The sequence below is a fragment of the Orycteropus afer genome, unplaced genomic scaffold, assembly GCF_000298275.1.
Source record: "Orycteropus afer afer isolate SDZICR_OR568_19922 unplaced genomic scaffold, OryAfe1.0 scaffold00127, whole genome shotgun sequence".
NCBI classification, from domain to species: Eukaryota; Metazoa; Chordata; class Mammalia; order Tubulidentata; family Orycteropodidae; genus Orycteropus; species Orycteropus afer.
Genome location: NW_006921714.1, coordinates 3045947 through 3069055, shown reverse-complemented (window position 1 = coordinate 3069055; position 23109 = coordinate 3045947). Strand labels below are relative to the sequence as shown.

Genomic DNA, 23109 nt, shown 5'->3' with positions numbered 1-23109 from the left:
GCAAATAACAACATAATGACTTAAGACTACTAGTGAGTCAAAGATCACCCACTCCAGCCCATCAGCTGTTTGCTGGCTGACCTTGGCTGGAGGCAGGTTCTGCCCCCCGGTACTGGGCTTTAGCTTGTGGCTTGGAACACCAGGCCTACTCCTCATCCAGGGAAAGTGGTCTTCCCTGGGCGTGGTCTGCCAGGGTATGTTACCTTAGTAATGGATGGGAGGGCCTGAGTCCAGACCCACTCCGCAGGTGCTCCGGGAGGTCCAGTTGTCTTCCTCAGGTCACGTCTGTGTACCTCACATGAGTTTAGGATGTGCAGTGCACAGGCCAAGGCATAGCCTCTCCAGTTAGAAACACTTAGAATAGAAAAAAGATGCTATCATAGCATTGGAAAGGTCGTATGTCCTCTAGGCAGCAGAACTCCAAACCGGTGATTCTATTCTCCGAGAATGGTCCCCAGGCCAGCCCCACCAGTATCACCTGGGAACCTGGTAGAGCACAAATTCTAGGAGCCACAATCCAGACTTTCTGAGCTGGAAGGTTGGGGTGGGCAGGGGCTGGGGAGCAAGCAATGTGAGTTTTCGTAAGCCTCTGGGTGATTCTGATGTGAGCTGGTTTGAGAATCACTGCTGTAAGCCATCTGGGTTTGACATACTGTTAAAGACCATCAGAGAAAAAAGATTCTGGTTGTATCTCCTGAGGAGCCCATTCCAGGACTGTCAACATTAAAAAACTCTCCCTTACAGCTACATGGAAGACTGGATCTTCTTGCCTCATTCTCAGAGGGGATAACAGCACCAATGGACATCAGAGGTGTCCTAAGGTTGTAGAGGACAGACATGAGGTGGGGGGTGGTGAATTCTGTGTGTGGGCTGGAGCCTGGAAGGAGTTGACTGGACAGGAGAAGGGTGAACATTCTGTGTGGCATCACCTCTTCATATTCTTGAAAATCACTCCTAAGTCAGGCTTCCCTTCCTTTCCTATCAGCCAGCTCCAGAGGGCTTATTCCCCAGTTTTGAAACCATCTCATTGGCTCTTCTCTGAAGCTTGCTTGAGTTCTCCATCCAGTTCAAAAAGATTAAGGACCCGATAGGCTCAGGGGATGTTTTTGGTTTAAGGTTTAAAGACTATCTCAGGGCAATAGTTTCGGGGGTTCATCTGGCCTCAATGGCTTTAGAAAGTGTGGATCCCATAGGAATTTGAAATTCTGTTCTCCCCCCCGCCCTTTTGATCAAGATTCTTCTATAGCATCTTTGATCAAAATGTTCAGTCATGGTAGCCAGGCACTGTGCAGTTCTGACCTCACAGCAAAGGAGGCATCGGTCGTGAAGGCAATCAGCCACAAATTCCGATCGCTCCTATTTCTGACTCCCTGTCCTCCTCTGTTGTTCTAGAGCCTGTTTGTTTGTTATGTGCCGTCGAGTCAGCCCTGACTCATAGCGACCCCTCCTTGGGTTTCCGAGGTAGTCACTACGGAAGTAGGATTGCCCAACAACAACAACATAACAACAACAAACAACAACATGTGCACATAGAGTAACTGCTCAGAATAAACCTTACATTCAAATTTCATTGAGTTTTGAGCATTTTTAACAATACAAAACTCCCTGTCTTTAGGACTCAGCAGCTTGGAACGTCTGCTGAAGGAGCCGCTTCTGACCTTTCCTGGCGCCAAATACACAGATTCTCATCCAGTGCGCCAGTCCCAAACACCAGCTTCTTCCCTGTCACCCGCTTAAAAAGGTACACTTAAAAATGGTTAAATCACCCCCTCTCTTGGCCAGAGGCAGCTGGCCAAGCTAACCAGGGTGGGGACCAAAGCTCCAGGCTAATTTTAATCATGAAGTGGGAGGAAGCCTTTCTTAGGTGTCGGTCATCTGCCAGAAACTTGTGGTGGGCTCAAGGGAGGAAGGGCAGGGCCTGGAAGGACAGGGGCATGGAAAGACGGCTCTCGATGGGCAGGGGCAGCGGAGAGGGAAGAGAGGGCCAGAGGTGAGTGAAGGAGAGGTAGAAAGACTGGATTTTTTAGACATTTACTAACTTGTGCTCTTCCTGTCTCTCGGCAGGAGGCACAGTTGGAAACAGAGGGCTTCTATGACCATCGGTCTGAAGTGGCTGCCATCATGTCTCTCATCCACCTGGTCTATTGCCCACAGAGCTCTTGATAGTGATTGAGAACCATCTGGTCATTTGTGAGGTGCTCATTACCTGTCTCTCAACACAAAAACATAAGCTCTGTGGAGCAGGGACCATGCTGTGCCCTGCCGTCACCCCAGTACCTAGTACAGAGACTGGCATATCGTGGTACTCAATGAAGATTTGTTGAATGACTGAATCAGATCAGGGTCTCCTCCCTAGCCTGGTGCCCTGCAAAGTAGCTGGCTCCATTCCCTGAGGACAAGCTTCCCCAAGGTCCAGGCTGGGTCCCTCTGTCTGGGCAGCCAGCCCTGACCGACACCCTTGTACTCACCAGTGATGACAGCAAGGTCAGCCTCCACATCACAGGCAATGACAGCCCCATTTTGAATGTGCTTTCTTATGGCCTCCTTGACTTTGCCCATCCCAAGCTCATTCCCTCCATCACCAACACCTGAAGGGAAGGGGAACTGAGTTAGTGGGCAGGATTGGGGTTAAATGGGGGTCATTGTGGGACAAGTCAGCCCCACCCCATCAGCCACATGCCCTGCTGTATCTGGGGGAGAGGGTATGGCTTTGGGTATATTTTCAGAAAAGCAGGCAATGGGCTTTGCCCTCACAGCTTCCAGAGATTTCTCTGCTTAAAAGAGAGTAGAAGTTTGGAGCCCCCCAGAGTTTGGGTCTCCCCTATTGGGTCAAATTCTCCTGTCACAGACAGAGATGGATCTATGCTGATGGTGCCAGGCCCACAGAAGGTATGGGGACGTGACACTAGGGTCTTCTCTCAAGTGGTGCCTGCTCAGGGAGGGGCCACAAGGCCCAGTGATCTGAGTGATCAGATAGCAGTCCGCTGACAGGAGGGAGCTGGTGCAGACTATAGAGGCCGTTCAGTAGTGAACTTCGAGAAGACTTCAGATTAAGTCACAAAAGGAGAAATATTGTATGATTCTATTTACATGGAATATCTAGAATAGACAATCGTGTAGAGACAGAGAGTAGATTAGAGGGGCCAGGGGAGGGGACAAGAAGGAGCAATGACTTAATGCCGAGGAACAGAGTTTCTAGTTCTCGTGGAGTCCAGATTCCTGCAAGTTGAGGTGACCCACCCACGCTATCACCCTGGGATGATTTTTGAACCTTGAGCCTTGAGAAATTGGGTTTCCTAAAAGTCACCTGTAAGTCAAACAATAAACCATAACCAAACCAAATCCTATTACCATCAAGTCAATTCTGACTCATAGAGCCCATAGGGTTTCCAAGGCTGTCATCTTTATGAGGTGACCGCAACATCTGTCTCCTGGGGAGCCCCTGGTGGGTTCGAAGTGCTTAGTCACTGTGCCACCAGAGCCTGTTAAGTCAAACAATGGTCCAGCTTCATTAGTAAAAGCATGTTTGCGTGGGTATAGTGCCTTTTCAGTCCTACTCTGACCCTTTTTCATGGTGATGTGGAATTAGTAGCCATACGCTGGAGTTTAAGAATCTTTGCAAGATTTTCTGCTTTAGAACGTTTTTGACTCTCTGGTTGGGAATGTTGCCTGATTTGCAAATCGTATTTTATATTAAACATACTTCACTCAGTTTCGCTCATGGCTGATCAAATATCTAAAATTGCACTGAGTCTCTCTGGTGATAAAACAATTTTGGAAATAGATGGTGGGGGTGGTTACACAACATTGTGAATGTAATTAATGCCACTGGTTGTACACTTAAAAATGGTTAAAATGAGAAATTTTATGTTACATATAGTGTGCTACAATAAGATAAATATGAAGAATCTTTGTGGTATAGGAAACTATGGGACCATCTACACCGTCACATGGGGTTGCCCTGAGTCAACATGGACTTCTTGATGGTTCCAATGATGTTGATTAACGAACCCTCTGGTTCTGATTACAGAGAGGTCCTCTGGATGGTGCACTTTGGGTTAGCCTCTTTGAAATGCTGGCCAGCCACCCTTGGAGTGCACAGTCCTGTTTTAAAAACAAACAGAAAGCCAGTTATCATGGAGTCCATGCCGACTCATGTCAATCCCATGCATTTGAGAGGTTGTAATCTAGACTGCTAACCAGAAGGCTGGAGGTTCAAACCCACCAGTCACTCCTCAGAAGGAAGATGGGGCAATCTACTTCCGTAGTGATACTGCCTCAGAAACCCAAGGAGGCGTCGCTATGAGTCGGGTCCGACTCACGGCACATAACAACAACAACAACAATCCTTACAGAAGGAGCCCTGGCGGTACAGGGGTTAAGTGCTCAGCTGCTTACTGAAAGTCGGTGGTTCAAACCCACCAGCCACTCCTGGGGGGGAAGATGAGGCAGTCTGTTTCTGTATAGACGTACAGCCTTGGAAATCCTATGGGGCAGTTTCAGTGTCCGCTTTCGGTAAGCACGGGCTTACTTGTGCTTATTCACTAATCTGTAGTGAACAGTTTCACATGTTTTTCACCACATCTTTGATGTGTCTCTTGAGGCAAGAAGACGGAGACTTAAACCCAGGTGTCTTGATTATCAATTGAGCATTACATCACGACAGGGTAGCTGCTGTGGAAACTAAGAGGGTTTTCGGAGGTACGGAAAAGGGAACAGACACTCAGGTAGGAGGCAGTCCTGCTGTGCAGGGGACTGAGGGAGGCTTGGGCACCGAGACCTAGCGACGGTCCTAGGGGGTAGTTTGATGCCGAGAGAAGCCAGCTCCACCTGCTTCCTCGTTATCTGGGGGTGTCACAGTGAAGGAGAGAGCTCCATGGCTCCTTTGGTCCCTGACTGCTACTCAGGGCTCGAGGGCCCTTCCTACTCCACCCTGGGAGGGCCTCCCACCCAGCCTCAGGTCCTCTGCTGGCAGCAGGAGGAGACAGGAAGTGTGAAGCCAACCCCATCCTGTATGCCACACCCACGGTCTCTTCTGGGAAAGACCAGGACAATTTGCAGAAATTTTCTAATCAGCCAGAAAGCTTTCATTGTCTCCTTAAAACCTCAAAAGCCAGAGGAGACTAATGAGTCTGGGAAACAGTGAAGTTGCTTGGATGGAGAGGACAGAAAACAGAACAAACAAGCCTTAATTACCCCATGATAGCTTTTTATACTGTTGTAAAAAGTCAAAGACAATTTGCATGTGGAAGGAAACTTTCTTTGTTAGTTACTGGGGAAGGGAGGGAAAATTGCTAGATGGGTAAGAGACAAGTATTGATTTGGGTGAAGGGAAAGGCAATATACCAAAAGGGAGTGACCTACCCAGTACCCCAAGGGAAAGGGAGACACAGAGGTGCACAGTGAGGGACTGATGACAAAGATAAACACTTTCACAGACACACTACTGCGTTCTCAGTGATAACAAACATTGACGATGGGAATTTTAAAAAAACAAACAGAAGCACAGACAGCCCTTAATTACCCCTCCCTCGAGGCCTGCCCCCATAGTTGGCACGGGAGTTCCCCTAGGGAGGAAATTCATAACAGCAACATGACTTCTCGAACAGCACAGTGGGCTAGGGGCCAGGGGTCTGCCAGTAGCATTAATTAGCTGGGCAACCTTGAGAAGATCTTGGAACCTCCAGGTCTCATTTTTGGATGATATACCTGTCTTAAGGAGCTCGAGGGGTGCAGAGGTTAAGTGCTCAGCTATTGACCAAAAGGTCAGTGGTTCAAACTCACCAGCCACTGCACAGGAAAAAGATGTGGCATTCCGCATTTCTAAAGATTACAGCCCATGGGGCGGTTCTACTCTGTCCTTTAGGGGTGCTGTGTGTCGGAATAGACTCGATGGCAGTGGGTTTGGTGTTTGTATTTTTTCGGATGCCTGCACTGCCTACTTCACAGGTAATTAAGAGGCGTAAGCAATACAGTGGCTGTGCAAATGCTTGGTAGATGGTAGAGTTGTGTACAAACCACACGTTATCACCATGGTACTATGAACGACAGAAATACTGCACTTGTCCTGTGTTTGAGATACACACAAAGGCACTTGTTCTTGACTGTGTCTGTGGGCTCCATGCTTCTTACTTACCAGTTGACGAGTTTCCAGGAATCTGTTGTGCTGCGAGGAAGAAGTCGTCAGTGGGGTCAACCAAGTGCTTAAGGTTCACCTTCCTTGCATTGTGGTAGTTGCCATGGGCAGCCCTTCCTGTGCGCTCTGTGGCCACCAGATGGTCAAACCTGCAGGGAAGCAAGGGCCACGGGGTCCTTAGGGAGGATTTTGGCTACTTTGTTGGTGTCTTGGCTCTCTGGTGCCGCTCTAACAGATGCGCCACAAGTGGATGGCTTCAACAAACAGAAGTTTATTCTCTGACAGTTTAGGAGGCTGGAAGTCCACATTCGGAGGGTGGGCCCTAAAGAGAAGGCTTTTTCTTTCTGTGCCTACACCCTGCACAAATCTTGCCTCTTTACCATAACAAAGAACCCATTCCCAAACTGGATTATAACCACAGGCATAGAGATTAGGATTTACAATATATCATTACCATCACTCACTGCCCTTGAGCCGAATCTGACTCCTCCTGACCCCTCCTTGTGTTTCTGAGGCAGTATCTCTACGAAGTAGATTGCCCAGTCTTCCTTCCGAGGAGTGGCTAATGGGTTTGAACTGTCAGCCTTCCGGTTAGCAGTCAAATGCCTTAGGCACTACGCCACCAGAGCTCCCCAATACATCTTTGGGAGGACATAGTTCAAGCCCAACAGGTTGGGTTGACCCTTCTTGTTTTTGTATGAAGGATCCTGTATTCTTTCTTTGATTCCTTCATTCCTATGAAACTGGACCAAACACCTTCTGTGGTCCATGCCCTGTGCCATGGGCTAGTCCACCAGTGAAATAATGTTTTTTTAAAAATGAGACCAGAATCCTTAGCAATTTCTTTCTTAGAGCCAGAGACTGTGAGAGGAGGGAGGTGGTTGTTTGGGTCACTGTGCTGGACACTGCTGGTGTCACACCCTGGCCCCTTTGACTATGAGTGTTTATGTGATGGTCCATAGCTGTGTTCTTCCAGGGTCTTGTCCAGAGTACAGACAAAAAGCAAACTGACAAGAATTTGAAATAGAAAGACAGATTAATCTTACCCAAGGTGAGTATTATAGGTAGATGAGGGGTGCAGATGGCGTGGCTGTGAGAATGTGAGCTGTGGAGTCAGGTTATCTAGGTTCAGATGCACCTAGTCTTCCTGAGACTGGCCTTTGGTGAGGTGCTTAACCCCTGCAACTGTAAAGTAGCATACTGACAGTACCTATCTCATACATGAGGGAGCTCTGGTAGCGTAGTGCCTAAGGCACTTGACTGTTAACCAGAAGGCTGGCAGTTCAAACCCACCAGCCACTCCTCGGAAGGAAGGTTGGGCAATCTACTTCCATAGTGATATCACCTCGGAAACCCAAGGAGGGGTCACTATGAGTTGGGTCTGACTCGACGGCACACGACAACAACAACAACATCTCATACATGAAGGAGCTTTGGTGGTGCAATGGTTAAGCACTGAGCTGCTAACAGAAAGGTTGGTGGTTTGAACCCACCAGCTGCTCCATGGGAGAAAAGACTTGGTGACCTGCTTTTGTAAAGATATCAGCCTAGGAAACCCTTTCAGGGGGAGTTCAGCTCTGTCCTGTAGGATCACTGTGAGTCAGAATAGGCGGCACACAACATCTCATTCATTAAAATCTCTGTGTAGCACCACAGCCTAGTTAAATACTAGGCCGCTAACCAAAAGGCTGGGGGTTCAAGGCCACCTAGATGTGTCTTGGAAGAAAGGCCTGGTGATGTCTTTCCAAAAAGCAGCCGTTGAAAACCTTCTGGAGCATGGTTCTGCTCTGACACGAATGGGGTCGCCATGAGTCAGAGTGCACTTGACGGCTGCTGGTTGTTTTTGTCTCAATTTGTTGAAAGGGTTAAATGGGAAAATACAGGGAAGGCGCTTAGCACAGAGCCTGGCACCTATTCAGTGCTTGGGACATGTTGTTGCTGTTACTATGATTATTGACAGAAATAGTATTTTGATAATCTAATTTAAGAACATGAAAAAATGTACAGTGCAGTTCTCCCACGATGAAGTTCTTTAAAATCTTAAGTCTGAATGTTTTTTTCTCCAAATATTAAAAAAATAAAAAATCTACGTGCCTGTCCACATCCTTTGCTCTTGTTAGAATTTTACGGCATCACATGTGTATGGAATGAGTACCAGTGACTAGGTCCGAGAACATGACCCTGAGACTTTCCAGTGCAGGCAAAGGTGGCCAGCGAGAAGTAAAATTACTAGGAAGAAGGAATTGAACCTGAATTCCCTCTAGACCTACATCAGTGGTGATAAAAAGGCACGACTTTGCTAAGCATCGAGAGGGGTCTGAAAAGCTTGTGAGTGGCTGGCCATCTAAGGTGCAACTCTTGGTCTCTCCCTGTGCAGAGAAAAGAAGAATGAAGAAAATCAAAGACACAAAGAAACAATTGCCCCAGAAGACTAATGGGCCGTGTGAACCCCAGCCTTCCCGGGCCTGAGACAAGAACTAACTGGTGACGGGCTGCTGCTGTTGACTTCTCTGATAGGGAACACAATAGGAGGTCCTGGGTAGAGTGGGAGAAAAATGTAGAACAAAACTCAAAATCATAAAAAAAAAAAGACCAGGCTTACCAGTCAGATAGAGACCGGTGGAGATGATGGCCCTTGTTACCTTCTGAGCCTGGAACTGAACTCACTCCCCGTGGGTCAACTTTCAGCCAGAAGATAAATAGACCTTTAAGGTGAATAATGACACCAAGGAGGTACACACTCCCTAGAACGACCAACCATAAGAGATCCAACGGGCAGCGTTTGCCCAGGGAGAGAGCTCAGAAGCCAGGAAGGAAGGGCAGATGCAGACAGGAAACACAGGGAGGAAGTGGGAAGAGAGCTGTTACATTGTGGGGATTGCAGTCAGAGTCAGGAAACAAAATGTGTACCAACTGTTAAATGGACAACCCATTAGCTCTGCAAACTGTCACCCAAATCACAATAGAAAGTTAAACTTTCACCCAAATCACAATTCTGAAGTTATTTAAAAGAGAGGAGAGGCAGCAAGAACTCCAGATGTGACCAGCACGTCTTTCTGTTCGGAGAGAGAACGTTGGTAATGGACCTGCCCCCGGGGATACTCAGTTCCATGCTTTGTAGGAGTGGATTTTCCAGGTCCCAAGACTCCATTTAGCTACAGCGGGAAGTCATTCCCTCATCGGAAGCTCCTTCCCCAGGAAAAGTTACCACGTCTTCCCCAGAGAGAGCAGGATCCTCTCCCCTCTCACAGGGTTTGGGTTTGGCTCACCTCCCCTGTACTCAGCAACCGGAGTAACCGCTATCCAACATCAGAGGCCACCCCAAGGGGTCCCACTGGCTTCTTCGTTAAAAGACAGAGAGCTTTATTTGTATGCTAACCGTTTGGGGGAATATAAACTTCTCTAAAATTCCTCACGGATATTAAATCTTGCAGCTTTAAATAGCATGTCAGAGCCACATGGCACTTGTCCCTGGTGGCCCAGGATCCTCCTTTGACACCAGATCCCACTGTGACTTGTAATACAGCACACCCTCAGGGCCTACTTAATAGTAGCGCTTTCAAACTCCAGGAGGACACTTGTTAGCGGGTTGTAAATTCAATAGATGGGGCCTGATCAGCATTTTTCTGAAAAGCAGAATGGAATAGACTGGGATAGAGAACATTGCATGTGGCATAAAAAACCCACTGCCATCCAGTCGACATAGCATGTGGCATAACAGGAGGAAATCGGGTTTTTGAAATTTCTGTTTCAGTCAAGTGTGTGTGTACTGGCTTGCAAAGCAAAATGTATTCCTTTCTGTGGGTGGTTGTCAAAAAAAAAAAAAAAAAAAAACCTGCAAAGCGATGCATTAAAGGTTACAAGATCTGAAACATGTCCCTCCATACGATAAAGAAGTGTTCTTCAAAATGTTTGGCCACAAGACACAGGAAGGAATACATACACGTAAGTTTTCATAAGACAATACTTCCTGTCACTAAACAAGACATACAATGGTGTTTTCTATTCTATTCATTTATCAAAAGTGGTGGTTACATCCTACTGAAATGATTTCACCACCCTCCAATGGGTTATGACCTGCAGTTTGAGAAACTGCTGTTTGTTTGTTTTTTTTTTAAATGATTCTCCTATCACTTCCCTCTATCGGGAAGACATGCCATTTCTCGCTGCCAACCAGGGGCCTGCTTGCTTCCAGAGACTGTTTGCAAAGCCCCCAGCACGTCTCGAGGTCCCCCAGCCTCCTCTGCCAGTGTGCTCCACCAAAACCTTTTTCTTCCTGGGTTCAGGAGTTTGCTCTCTCCGGAGGACTAAGGCCAGCAGAAACTTAGTTGGTAAAGTTAAGAGCAGTGGGCTTTTCAGCCATTAAACAATTAAACCCAGATGGGACATACATACCTAGGTGACTTGAGGTCTCCACCTTTGTACAGAAAGGCCTATGCTGCTTCCACTGATCCTCCTTGGTAAGTTAATAATGGGATCTGGGTCTTCAGAACACCTTGAAAATAAGGCAAAGTGTAGACATGTCAGCCCTAGCATTGCACTTTTGGAAGTTCATGGTGACTTTTGAAAAGCTCCTTTGGAAAGCATATAACCATCATTGAATGACATCGACCTGTAGAACTCTTTGTTGGGTGTGCCAACACAGAGGATTGTCATGTTATTTTGACCCTGAGTAAAGCTTAGGGTTGGCGATGGGGGCTAGTATCACTGGTATGAACTAGTAACTGTGTTGCATGGCAGATGTCCTTAATACAAGGTTAACAGAAGGCCTGCCTGGTCTGCTGCCATCGTGAATGCTGGGTACCATTCGTGTGCCCCTGGTGACAGTAGGCCAGCCCTTTGCTAAGCAGTGGACATGCACTCCCTCGTTTAATTGTCACAGTTCTGTGAGATAAGCATTGTCATCCTCACTTCACAGAGGAGAAAAACAGAGCCCCAGAGCCACTAACTCACTTGGGCAAAACCAGTATGTGTAGAGGTGTCACTGCTCTCATTCCAACTCCCAGTTCTCACCTACTCCCCCCGCTGGCTCTGCAGACCTTCAGACAAGTTCAAGGAGAATCGAGGGAAAGTCCCAGAGTCTGAGCTTCAGGTCACCTCCTTGTATCAGACGGATTTCCAAAGTGAATTTGACACTTAACAGGAATACTTTTTCTAGTAAAAAATAATACGTATTATTGTAGAATGTGTAAAAAGTACCAAAAAATCCAAAATAAAGTAAATTTGGTTTTCACCCACTAATCCTCCTCACAGCAGTTGGGGTAGGATTCTGGCTTATTCTCTACCCTAGCACAATCATCTCTACGCAAAGCCAAAGAAGGCCGACAGAGAGCCTGAGACGGGGGACCTTGGATCTGCACGTATGGTCTGCTGGGTCTGCAGGAGCCCCAGGACGCTCCGAGGGCCAGGAGGGGTGCCGAGGGGCAGCTTTTGGGAAACTTCAGCCACCCTATAATGTCTGTCATCAGCCGCTCACATAAAACCACCCCATGAAAACATACCATCAGTGTTCAAATCAAAGGAGCGCTGCTGGCATAGTGGGTAAGGCATTTGGCTGCTAACCAGAAGGTCAGCAGGTCAAACTCACCAGCTGCTCCTCAGGAGGAAGATGAGGCAATCTACTTCTGTAAAGGTTTACAGCCTTGGAAACCCTGTGGGGGTTACTATGAGTCGGGATTGACTCAGTGACAGTGGGTCTGGTTTGGATGTTCAAATCCTGTGCTGGTATTAAGACTGTGGCTTCAAAACAGTTGCTTCCCACCTAGTTTCTTGTCTTAGTTCCAGTGCTACCATAACAGAAGTACTACAAGTAGATGGCTGTAACCAACAGAAATTTATTTTCTCACACTTTAGGAGGCTAGAGGTCCAAGTATTCTGGGTGCCGGATCGCGGGAAAGGCCTTCTCCCTACGTCCGCTGCAGGGGAAGGCCCTTATCTCTTTCCAGCTTCTGTTCCTTGGCCTGGCATCAATTCTCCCATCTCTGCTTGCTTCTCTGTGTCTGTCTGCTCCTTTTATATCTCAAAGGCTTAAGACACACTCAGCACTGATAGAACTTAATTAACATAACAGAAAAGCTCTTTCCCAAATGGGATTCCCACTATGGTGTTTCCAAAGCTGTTATCTTTATGAAGCCTACCGCTACATCTACATCTTTCTCTGGTGGAGTAGTAGACAAGGTTGAGCCACTGACCTTTCAGTTAGCAGCCAAGGGCTTAACCACTGCTCACCAGGGACAACTGACTTGATGTGGACTCATAGCAACCTTACAGGGCGGAGTAGAACTGGCCCCACGGGTTTCCCAAGGCTGCTATCTTTACAGAAGCCAACTGCCACTTCTCTTGGGCAGCAGATGGTAGGTTCAGACTGCTGACCTTTCTGTTATCAGCTGAGGGCTTAATCGCTGTGTCACTTGGGCTCCTTGCTTGACACATGTTGTTAGGTATCACTGAGTTGTTTCCAACTCATGGTGAGCCCATGTGCAACAGAACAAAATGCCACCGGGTCCTGTGCCATCCTCACAGTCCTTGCTGTGCTTGGGCCCGTCGCTGTAGCCACTGTGTCCGTCCGTCTCACTGAGGGTCTTCCCCTTTTTCTCTGGCCCTTCTCTCTACTGAGGATGATACCCTTCTCCAAGAACTGCTCCCTTCTGACCACACAACCAAAGCAGGTGAGATGAAGTCTGACCTGTCTCGCCTCTAAGGAGCATTCGGGCTACACTTCTTCCAGGATAGATTCATTCATTCTTCTTGCAGGCCATGGTGTTTTCAGTATTCTTCCCCAACACCACATTCAAAGGCATCAATTTGTCTTTGTTCTTCCTTGTTCGTTGTCCAGCTTCCACATGCATATGTTGTTGTTGTTAAGTGCCGTCGAGTCGTTTCTGACTCATAGCGACCCCATGCACAGCATATGAGATGATTGAAAATACCATGGCTTGGTTAGGCCCACCTGAGTCTTCAAAGTGATATCTTTGCTCTTCAGCACTTTAAGGAGATCTTTTGCAGCAGATTTGCCCAGTGTAATAGAACACTTGATGTCTTGACTGCTGCTTCCATGAGGGATGATTGTGGATCCAAGTAAAATGAAATCTTTGACAACTTCAATCTTTTCTCCATTTATCATGATGGTGCTTATTGCTCAAGTGGTGAGGATTTTTGTTTTCTTTATATTGAGGTATAGTCTTTGATCTTTACCAGTAAGTGCTTCAAGTCCTCTTCACTTTCAGCAAGCAAGGCTGTGTCATCTGCATATCACAGGTTGTTAATGAGCCTTCCCCTAATCTTGATGCCGTGTGCTTCTTCATATAGTCCGTCAGATTATTTGCTCAGCACACAGATTGAATAAAAAAGGTGAAGGGATACAGCCCTCATGCACACCCTTCCTGATTTGAAACCATGCAGTGTTCCCTTGTGCTGTTCGAACAGCCTCTTGGTCTATATACAGGTTCCTCATGAGCACAATTAAGTGTTCTGGAATTCCCATTCGTAATTTGTTATGATCCACACAGTTGAATGCCTTTGTGTGGTTAATAAAATATAGGTAAAGATCTTTCTGATATTCTTTGCTTCCAGCCAAGACTGATCTGATATCAGCAATGGTATCTCTTGTCCCATGTCCTCTTCTGAATCTAGCTTGAATTACTGGCAGTTCCTGACAATATCCTGCTGCAACCAGTTTTGAATTATCTTCAGCAAAATTTTACTTGCAAAAAAAAAAAAAAAAAACCCTTCCAAACTCACTGCCATCGAGTCAGTTCTGACCCAGAGAGACCCCTCCTTGTGTTTCCAAGGCAATATCTCTATGGAAGTAGATTACCCAATCTTTTTTCCAAAGAGTGGCTGGTGGGTTTGAACCCCAGCTTACTGGTTAGCAGTCAAATGCCTTAGGCACTATACCACCAGAGCTCCTAATTGTTCAGTAATTTCCACATTCTGTTGGATCACCTTTCTTTGGAATGGGCACAGATATGGATCTTTTCTAATCGGTTGGACAGATACTTGTCCAAATTTCCCGGCTTGGACAAGTAAGCACTTCCAGAGTCGCTGTCTCTTTGTTGAAACATCTCAGTGGGTATTCTGTCAATTCCTGGAGCCTTGTTTTTCACCAATTCTTTCAGTGCAACTTCGACTTCTTCCTTTAATACCGTTGGTTCTTGATATATTACCTCCTGAAATGGTTGAACGTTGACAGATTCTTTTTGGTATAGTGACTCTGTATTTCTTCCATCTTCTTTTGACGCTTCCTGCATTCTCCAATATTTTGCCCATAGAATACTTCAACTCAAGGCTTGAATTTTTTCTTTGGTTCTTTAAGCTTGAGAAATGCCAAGCCGATTCTTCTCTTTTGGTTTTCTAACTCCAGGTCTTTGCACATTTCATCTGTTCAGCTCTTTTATTCCAATATTTCTTCTTTTTGCTTCAGCTACACTCCATTCAAAAGCAAGTTTCAGAGACTCTTCTGACATCTATTTTGGTCTTTTCTTCCTTTCCTATATTTTTAATGACATTTTGCTTTCTTCATGTGTGATAATCTTGATGTCATACCACAACTTGTCTAGTCTTCAGTCACTGGTGTTCAGTGCATCAAATATATTCTTTAGATGGTCCCTAATTCAGGTGAGATATATGCAAAGTCATATTTTGACTCTGTTCTGGTTCCCTAGTGCCACTCTGACAAGAATATACCACAAATGGGATGGCCTTAACAAACAGGAGTTTATTCTCTCGTAGTTCGGAGGCTTTAAGTCCAAGTTCAAAGTGCCAGGCTCTAGGGGCTGTGTGAAAGCACCTCGACCTTGGGCTTCAGCTCTGCCTCTTGCTCCTGGCCCACTGAAGCTAGAGGCATCTCTTCACTCAGGCATCTAGCTACTGGCTGCTGACGCTAATAAGCCCAAAGTCAACAAATAAAATGGCACAGTCCCAATGTTACCAAACCACATGGCAGGCCATTAATTCAAGTCCATTGGAAGTCCCAAGGTCGGCAGAGCATGGCAGGCTGCTGAACTACTACATGCACGGTCCAAGCATGCCATAAATCAGAGACCATTCCCCAAGGCTTCTGCTTATATACAGGAAGCAGACCACATTCTCTAAGGCAGCTACTCAGCTGCTTGTGGTAGATCCTACCATGGACTTGATTGCCAGTTCATCATAGGGAATAACTACCACCACCTGCCTCACCATTCAACCAGGCCCAGCCAAGTTAACACACAAACATAACCACCAGAGGCTCTCATAGATTTGTTTTAATTTTCTTCAGCTTCAACTTGAACTTGCATATGGGCCATTGATGGTCTATTCCACAGTCAGCTCCTGTCCTTGTTTTGACTGATGATATTGAGCTTCTCCGTTGCCTCTTTCAACAGATGTAGTCAGTTTGATTCCTATGTATTCCATCTGGTGAGGTCCATGTGTATAGTTACCATTTATGTTGTTGAAAAAAATGCAATGAATAAATTGTTTGTCTTCTAAAATTCTATCACGAGATAGATAATTTTATCACCAAGACCATGTTTTCCAACTACTGGTTACTCCTCTTTGTTTATAACTTTTGCATTCCAATCACCAGAAATAAACAATACATCTTGATTGCCTGTTTGGTCAATTTGAGATTGCAGAAGTTGGTAAAAATCTTCAATTTCCTCCTCTTTGGCTTTGGTGGCTGGTATGTAAATTTGAACAATAGTAGAAGGCTGGTGGTTCAAACCCACCAGCCACTCCTCGGAAGGAAGATGGGGCAATCTACTTCCATAGTGATACTGCCTCAGAAACCCAAGGAGGGGTCCCTATGAGTCAGGTCTGACTCGACCTCACATAACAACAACAACAACAACAGTATTAACTGGTTTTCCTTGTAGCTATATGGATATTATCCTATCACTGACAGCATTGTATTTCAGGATAGATCTTGAAACATTCTTTGTGATGATGAATGCCACACCATTCCTCTTTAATTTGTCATTCCCGGCATAGTAGATCATACAGTTGTCTGATTCAAAATGGTCAATACCAGTCCATTTCAGCTCACGAATGCCTAGGATATTGATCTTTATGTGTTCCATTTCATTTTGACAACTTCCAATTCTCCTACATTCATACTTTATATATTCCACGTTCTAATTCAACATTAATGAATGTTTGCAACTGTTTCTTCCCATTCTGAGTCATGTCCCATCAGCAAATGGAGGTCTGCACAGCTCTAATCCATCCACATAATCATTAAGGTCGACTCTACTTTGAGGAGGCAGATCTTTCTCAGTCATGCCTTCTGACCAAGGGGCTCATCTTCTGGCACTATATCAGACAGTGTTTGACGGCTCTTCAAGAAATTTTCCAGTAATGTATCAGACAGTGTTTCACTGTTATTCACAAGGTTTTCAGTGCCCAATTCTTTCAGAAGTGGATGGGTCCATCCCTATTCCCAGTCTGTCTTAGTCTGGAAGCTCCACTGAAGTCTGTCCACCATGAGTGACCCTGCTGGTGTTCAAAATACCGGTGGCATAGCCTCCAGCCCCAGAGGAACACACAAGCCACCACAGTACGACAAACTGACAGATGAGTGGTGGTGCTTGACACATAGTAAACTAAAGAAAACCAAGCTCACTGACATTGAGTTGATTCTGACTCGTAGGGACCCCTCATTGGGTTTCTGAGGTGGTATCTCTACAGAAGCAGATTGCCCAACCTTCCTTCTGCTGAGTGGCTAGTGGGTTTGAACTGCCAGCCTTCTGGTTAGCAGTCAAGTGCCTTAGGCACTATGCCACCAGAGTTCCTTTGACACATGTTGTTGTTGTTATGTGCAGTCGAGCCAGACCCTACTCATAGCGACCCCTCTTTGGGTTTCCAAGACAGTATCACTACGGAAATAGATTGTCCCATCTTCCTTCCGAGGAGTGGCTGGTGGGTTTGAATAGCCAGCCTTCTGATTAGCAGTCAAGTGCCTTGGCCACTATGCTACCAGACCTCCCAATAGTAGGTGCTTAAAAAAAAAAAAAAAAACCCAATTATGAAGAAGTTAGAAAGAACAGGGTACAAACCATTAAACGCTTCACTGTTAACCAAACGGTTGGAGGTTCAAGTCCACTCTAAGGTACCTCTGAAGAAAGGTCTGGTAATCGACTTCCAAAAATATCAGCCATTAGGAACTCTATGGAGCATAGTTCTACTTGCATACTCGTGGGGTTGTCATGAGTCACAGTCAACTTAATGGCAATTGGTGCTGACACCAAGAAAGAACAGAGCTTTATGTACCACCTACTGTGTCAAGCAAGGAGCTTTGGTAGCACAGTGCCTAAGGCATCTGACTGCTAACCAGAAAGTTGGTGGTTCAAGCCCACCAGCCATTCTGTGGAAGGAAGACTGGGCAATCTACTTCTGTAAAGATTTGCAGCCTCAGAAACCCAGTGGGAGTTGCTATGAGTCAGAATCAACTCGATGGCAGTGTTTTTTTTTTTTTTTTTTTTTAAATGTGTCAAAAACCAAAACCAAACTTATTGCTGTGGAGTCATCTCAACTCATAGCGACCCCTCCTTGGGTTTCCGAGGTGGTATCACAATGGGAGCAGATTGCCCAACCTTCCTTCTGAGGAGTGGCTGGCGGGTTTGAACCGCCAGGCTTCTGGTTAGCAGTCATACGCCTTAGGCACTATGGCACCAGAGCTCCCTTAATGTGTCAAGCAGGTGCTAAATACAGGTATGTGTCACTTAGTGTCCACAATACGTTCTGTGAAACAGAAGTTTACGTGATTTGCACATTGTGCAAACGCCATATCACAGCCTTACAGAAACCTGCTGTGGTTGTCCTTGTCACTGCTGCTAATGAAGTTACCGGTAGAGGCTGAGAGAGAAGGGCAGGGGGGAGTCTGGATTTGGGGTTTTTAAAACCATTAAGGTGAAATATAGGACAAAAGGCAGGCTGCTTTCCCTTTTGAGAAAACATCTCAGGGGACCACGGATGTATGTGTGGTGGGACATTGCCCGCATGGACAGCAAGCCACACATACCTGTAAAGGTCTGTTCTTTCTTCCTGTCAGCACCAGCTGCAGTTACGTCGACTCTGACTCGTGCTGAACACCTGAGCGTTAGTGCAGAACTGTGCTCCGCAAGGTTTCCAATGGGAGATGTTTTTGGAAGAACACCAGACCTTCCTTTGGAGATCCATCTGGGTGGACTGGACCCAACCTTTTGGTTAGCAGCCAGGCACTTCAACGGTTTGCACCACCCGGGGGCTCCCTGGACTTTCTGACTTCCTTATAAATGGATTGAGGAGATAGGACACAAATAAGAAGGAGTACCAGGGGGCCACACAGAGCAGGGGATAGAATAACGTCCTACGGTGGGGGACACACTGTGAGAACAAGCCCCGGGAGAGGAAGGTCCAGGAGCCACATGGACCCCTGCTCCTGAGCCGCAGGGAAAGGGCTTTGCTTGGGTTGTTCTCAAGGCAGGGAAGAAACATCTGTGCTTTTCATTCTTTAAATCATGTCCTGTTGTTGTTGTTGTTGTTGTTATGTGCCGTCAAGTTGGCCCTGACTCATAGCGACCCCTCCTTGGGCTTCCGAGGCAGTATCTCTATGGAAGTAGATTGCCCCATCTTCCTTCCGAGAAGTGGCTGGTGGGTTTGAACCGCCAGCCTTCTGGTTAGCAGTCAAGTGACTTAGGCACTATGCTACCATAGCTCCTAATCATGTCCTAGGCTTCTGTTATAAAAAGGACCAAGATAATTTTCATTCAAAGGCCAAATCATGTTTCTTTTCTTTGTCCAAATGTAACGAAAGCTCTGAGAAATCCAACAGAGAACATCTCCCCGTCTAAGCCCCAGGATAAGGAGCCCTGCGGTTCAGCTGTTTGTGCTCACCTGCTAACTGAAAACGTGGCTGTGCATATGCACCCCGTGGCTCCACAGGAGAAAGACACAGCCATCTGCTCTGTAAAGACAGCCTAGGGAACCCTAGAGGCAGCTCGACTCCGTCACAGGGTCACTGTGAGTTGGACTTGACTCGACAACACCTAGCAACAACACAACGAGCCGCAGTGTTGGGGAGACCCGGCTCTGAGGGTGAGTCCAGTGGGGTCTCTGAGCCAAGCTTTCACACGAGCAGAGAGAGCAGAGTTCCTTCTGTGAAAGTGGGCCATGGAAAATACCAAACCACTGCAAGGTGGGAAGCTGCTGACCCGTTGGTGGTGTCGGACCAATTGGCCGTTCCTTCCTCTCGGGTGACTTCCTTCACTCTGTGGTAACACGGCTCTTTGGGTTTCCTCCTGCCTCTGTGGCTGATCCCTTGCTGACTTCCCCTTCTCCTCACCCTCCTCCATGAAGGCTCCCAGGACACAACCTGTGCCCTCTGCCTCTGCTCTGTCTTCACTTCTTCCCTCGGTGATCTCGTTTAGTCTCTTGGTTTCAAGTGCCACCAATATGCCAACAGTCCTCCAATTTCTCTTTCCAGCCCAGACTGCCCTCTTGAACTCAACCCATCCATCTACTGCCTTCTTGACTCCTACCTGACTTCTCCACTTGGGTGTCTGACAGACATGCCACACTCACCAGGCTCAAGCCTGCACTCTTGGTTTCTCCAAACGTACTCCACCCATAGCTTTCCCCATCTCAGCAACTCCACCTTTTCAGTTAAAACCAAACCTCTTGGCATCCAATAGATTCTGACTATAGCGACCCCATGTGTTACAGAGTAGAGCTGCTTCCATAGGGCTTTCTTTGTTGTAATCTGGTGGCACAGTGCCTACGGCATTTGACTGCTAACCAGAAGGTTGGTGGTTCAAACCCACCAGCCACTCCGTGGAAGGAAGAAGGGGTAATCTACTTCTGTAAAGATTTACTGCCTCAGAAACCCAATGGGGGTTGCTATGAGTCAGGATCGACTCGATGGCAGTGGGTTGGGTTTGGTTTTGGGTTTTAATCTTTATGGAAGCAGATTGCCGGATCTTTCTGTTGTGTGCCACTGGGTGGATTTGAATCGCCAAACTTTAGGTTGGTAACCAAGTGCAGACTATTTGTGCCATCCAGAGATCTTGGCCCAAAATCTTAGCGCAATCCCTGATTCTTCCATTTTACAACCAGTCCACCCGGAATCATGTTGACTTTGAAGCTGCTTCTCACAACCTTGTCCTGGGCCACTCATTGTCTGAGTTTGGGCTCCCCTGAAACCAGAGCCTGAGATAAAGACTTGGGTACAGGTGGTCTATGTGGGAAGATCCTGGAAAGCAGCGGGAAGGGATGGGAAAGTAAGGCTGGGAAAGAGAGAAACCAACCGGAAGGTATGCGCATGTTCAAATGGTCAGTTCCATGGAAACTACATGTCTCCCAGAACTCTCAGTCCAAAGGACAGGAGACAGGACACTTATCCACCAGCTCGTGGTGGCCACCATTGGTTGAGAATACCCTGAAGGCCACCCCACACTTCCAGGCTGCACATGTAACCCCTGGGTTGAGTGGGTCTGTACACCTTTGACGAGGCCCCAAGAACACTTGCTTGCAGTGTGGCCTGGCCAGGTCAGTGTGACTCAGAACTTCAGATGCAACTGAAATAGAGGTGGGCATTAGGGACATGCCACAAACACCACTCCAAGTCACCCTCAACCCCTGTCTGCAACAGCCTAATTGGTCTCCTGTGTCCACCCCACCCCCACACCAACCTTCTAAACCCTAAGTCAGAATATGACCCTCCCTCTGCTCAGCCTCCTTCCAAGGCTCCCTGGCTCCCCCAGAACAATAAGCTCAGGCCCTCCTGGAGTCTCCGGGGCCTGTTCTGAGCTGGCCCTGGCTGCTTCTCCTTCTTCCTGTCCGACTCTCACTCACTCCAGCCCAATCAGCTGGCCCATGGCCACTTCTTCTTCTTCTTCTTCTTTTTTTTTTTTTTTAATTTTTATTGTGATTTGGGTGTACAGAGCAAATTCATTTTCCATACAGCAGTTCAAATATACTTTGTCTCATGACATTGACTGCAATTTCCCACAATGCAATGGCTGTTTTCCTACTTCCTCCCCATAGTTACTTCTTCCCTGTGTCCTTCCCTCCCATGTACTCCTGCCCTCTGAGCCATCTCTCTGTGAACACACAGCCCTTCTATTCTCCCATGATTGATCTCTCCAAGGAATGTATCTACCTAGTGTAAATGTTCACTTCATGTGTCTGTCCTTTGTTTGGCTGGAAGGCACAGGAGTGGGTTCAATTCCAGACCTGAAGGGCAGCTAGGGGCCATAGTCTCAGGGTTCCATCAGGCTCTATCAGACCAGCAAACCTGGTCCCCCCCTCTTTTTTTTTTTTTTTTTAATGATTTTGAGTTTTGTTCCACATTGTTCTCCCACTCTATCCAGGATCTCGTACATAGATCCCCCTCCGAGTGGTTGACAGCAGTAGCCCATGGCCACTTCTTATACATGCTGGGCCCCACTGAACTCTCAGCCCCTGCATGGTTGATCCCATGGCCTGGAACACACTTCTGTCAGCCAGCCACATGCCCCACTCTCTCATCAACTTCAAGTTATCAAATGCCACCATCTTGATGGGGCTTTCCCTGACCATCCTGTTTAAAATTACCCACAACCCAGCCCAGCTTTCCCCTTCCCTCACCCTGACCCTTGTCCCGCATAGCATCATCACCTGCTAACACACTATCTAGTTTACTTTTTAAAAATTGTTTTATTGTGCAGCTGCTAGGTGTCATTGAATTGATTCTGACTCATAACGACCCTAAGTGACAGAGTAGAACTGCTCATAGGGTTTTATAGGCTGTAGCCTTTATGGAAGCCGATCACTAGGCCTTTTTCCTGGGCAGCCACTGGATAGGTTCGAACATGCCAACCTTTTGGTTAGTAGCTGAGCACTTAACCGTGTGCCACCAGGGCTCCTTTTATTTTATTAAAATGTATATAACTAAACATCTGCCAATTCAAAATACTTTGACATGTACAATTCAGTGACACAGATTATGGCTGTCATGTTGTGCAAACATCACTGCTGTTTCCAAATATTCCACCACCATTAACAGACACTCAGCGACCTCACGCTATCCCCATGCAATGACTGTCCCTTTCCCCTCCCTCCCAGTTCTGGTGACCACTAATACACCTTGGTTCATTTGCCTGTTCTAGATGTTTCACAAGGCGCTCTGGTGGAGTAGTGGTTAAGGCATTTGTCTGCTAACCAAAAGGTCATTGGCAGCCACTCCAGGGAAGAAAGACGAAGCAATCTGCTTCCATAAAGATGTACAGCCTTGGAAACCCAGTGGGGGTTGCTATGACTCAGAATCAACTCAGTGGCAGTGAATTTGGTTGGTTTTAGATGTTTCATATGGGTGAGATCATACAGTATCTGTCCTTTTAAAATAATGTACTTTTGATTATATTGTTTATTATGTCACATGCCACTAGAATACTCCATGAGGACAGGATTGTTGCTAGTTTTATTCACTAATGGATCCTCAAGGGCCTAGAGTAGTGGCTGGCACATAGTAGGCACTTTAATAACATTTACCACGTGAAATGGATTCGGTCCAAATGGTGTCTGTACAGACACAGCTTTTTTGAAACTTCCAACATAAGAGATGTGAAAAGGTGTGCCTGGCTGGGACCCAAGTCCTTTTCAAACAAGGGAGGGAAAAGCTCTGAAAACACAGAGATAGAGAGAGATGGTGGTGGTCAGCAGACTCCGTTCCCCGGGGTTGCTGCTGGAACGACACTTCCTGCAGATCTGAGGGGAGGGGAGGACAGCAGCGTCACAGCTCACGTCACTGACACGTGCAGCCTCACACACACCTGGGTGCGCCAGGAACTTGGGCGGAGCAGGGCATCCTTGCTCGGAGGACTGCCCGGGACCACTCTCTGCTCCATGCCCCCTCCCCAGCTCTGGTGATGGAGAGGTGGCTCCGGTGCTGAGAGCACTCAGCAGGTCACTCCTCCCTCCGAGAGAGAAGGCAGCAGGTGCACAGGCAGGGTCATGGTCTTTGGAGCCTGGTGGAC

The 23109-nt window shown here is 47.0% G+C and overlaps 1 protein-coding gene across 1 annotated transcript in view; it reads right to left on the bottom strand.

Moving 5' to 3' along the window:
* DGLUCY (D-glutamate cyclase) overlaps positions 1–23109 on the bottom strand; it is a 63506-nt gene that overhangs the window by 13776 nt on the left and 26621 nt on the right. The window contains 4 exon segments of the mRNA XM_007944533.1: positions 204–354; positions 2465–2588; positions 6137–6285; positions 10532–10631. Coding sequence (XP_007942724.1) covers positions 204–354; positions 2465–2588; positions 6137–6285; positions 10532–10631 — 524 coding nt within the window.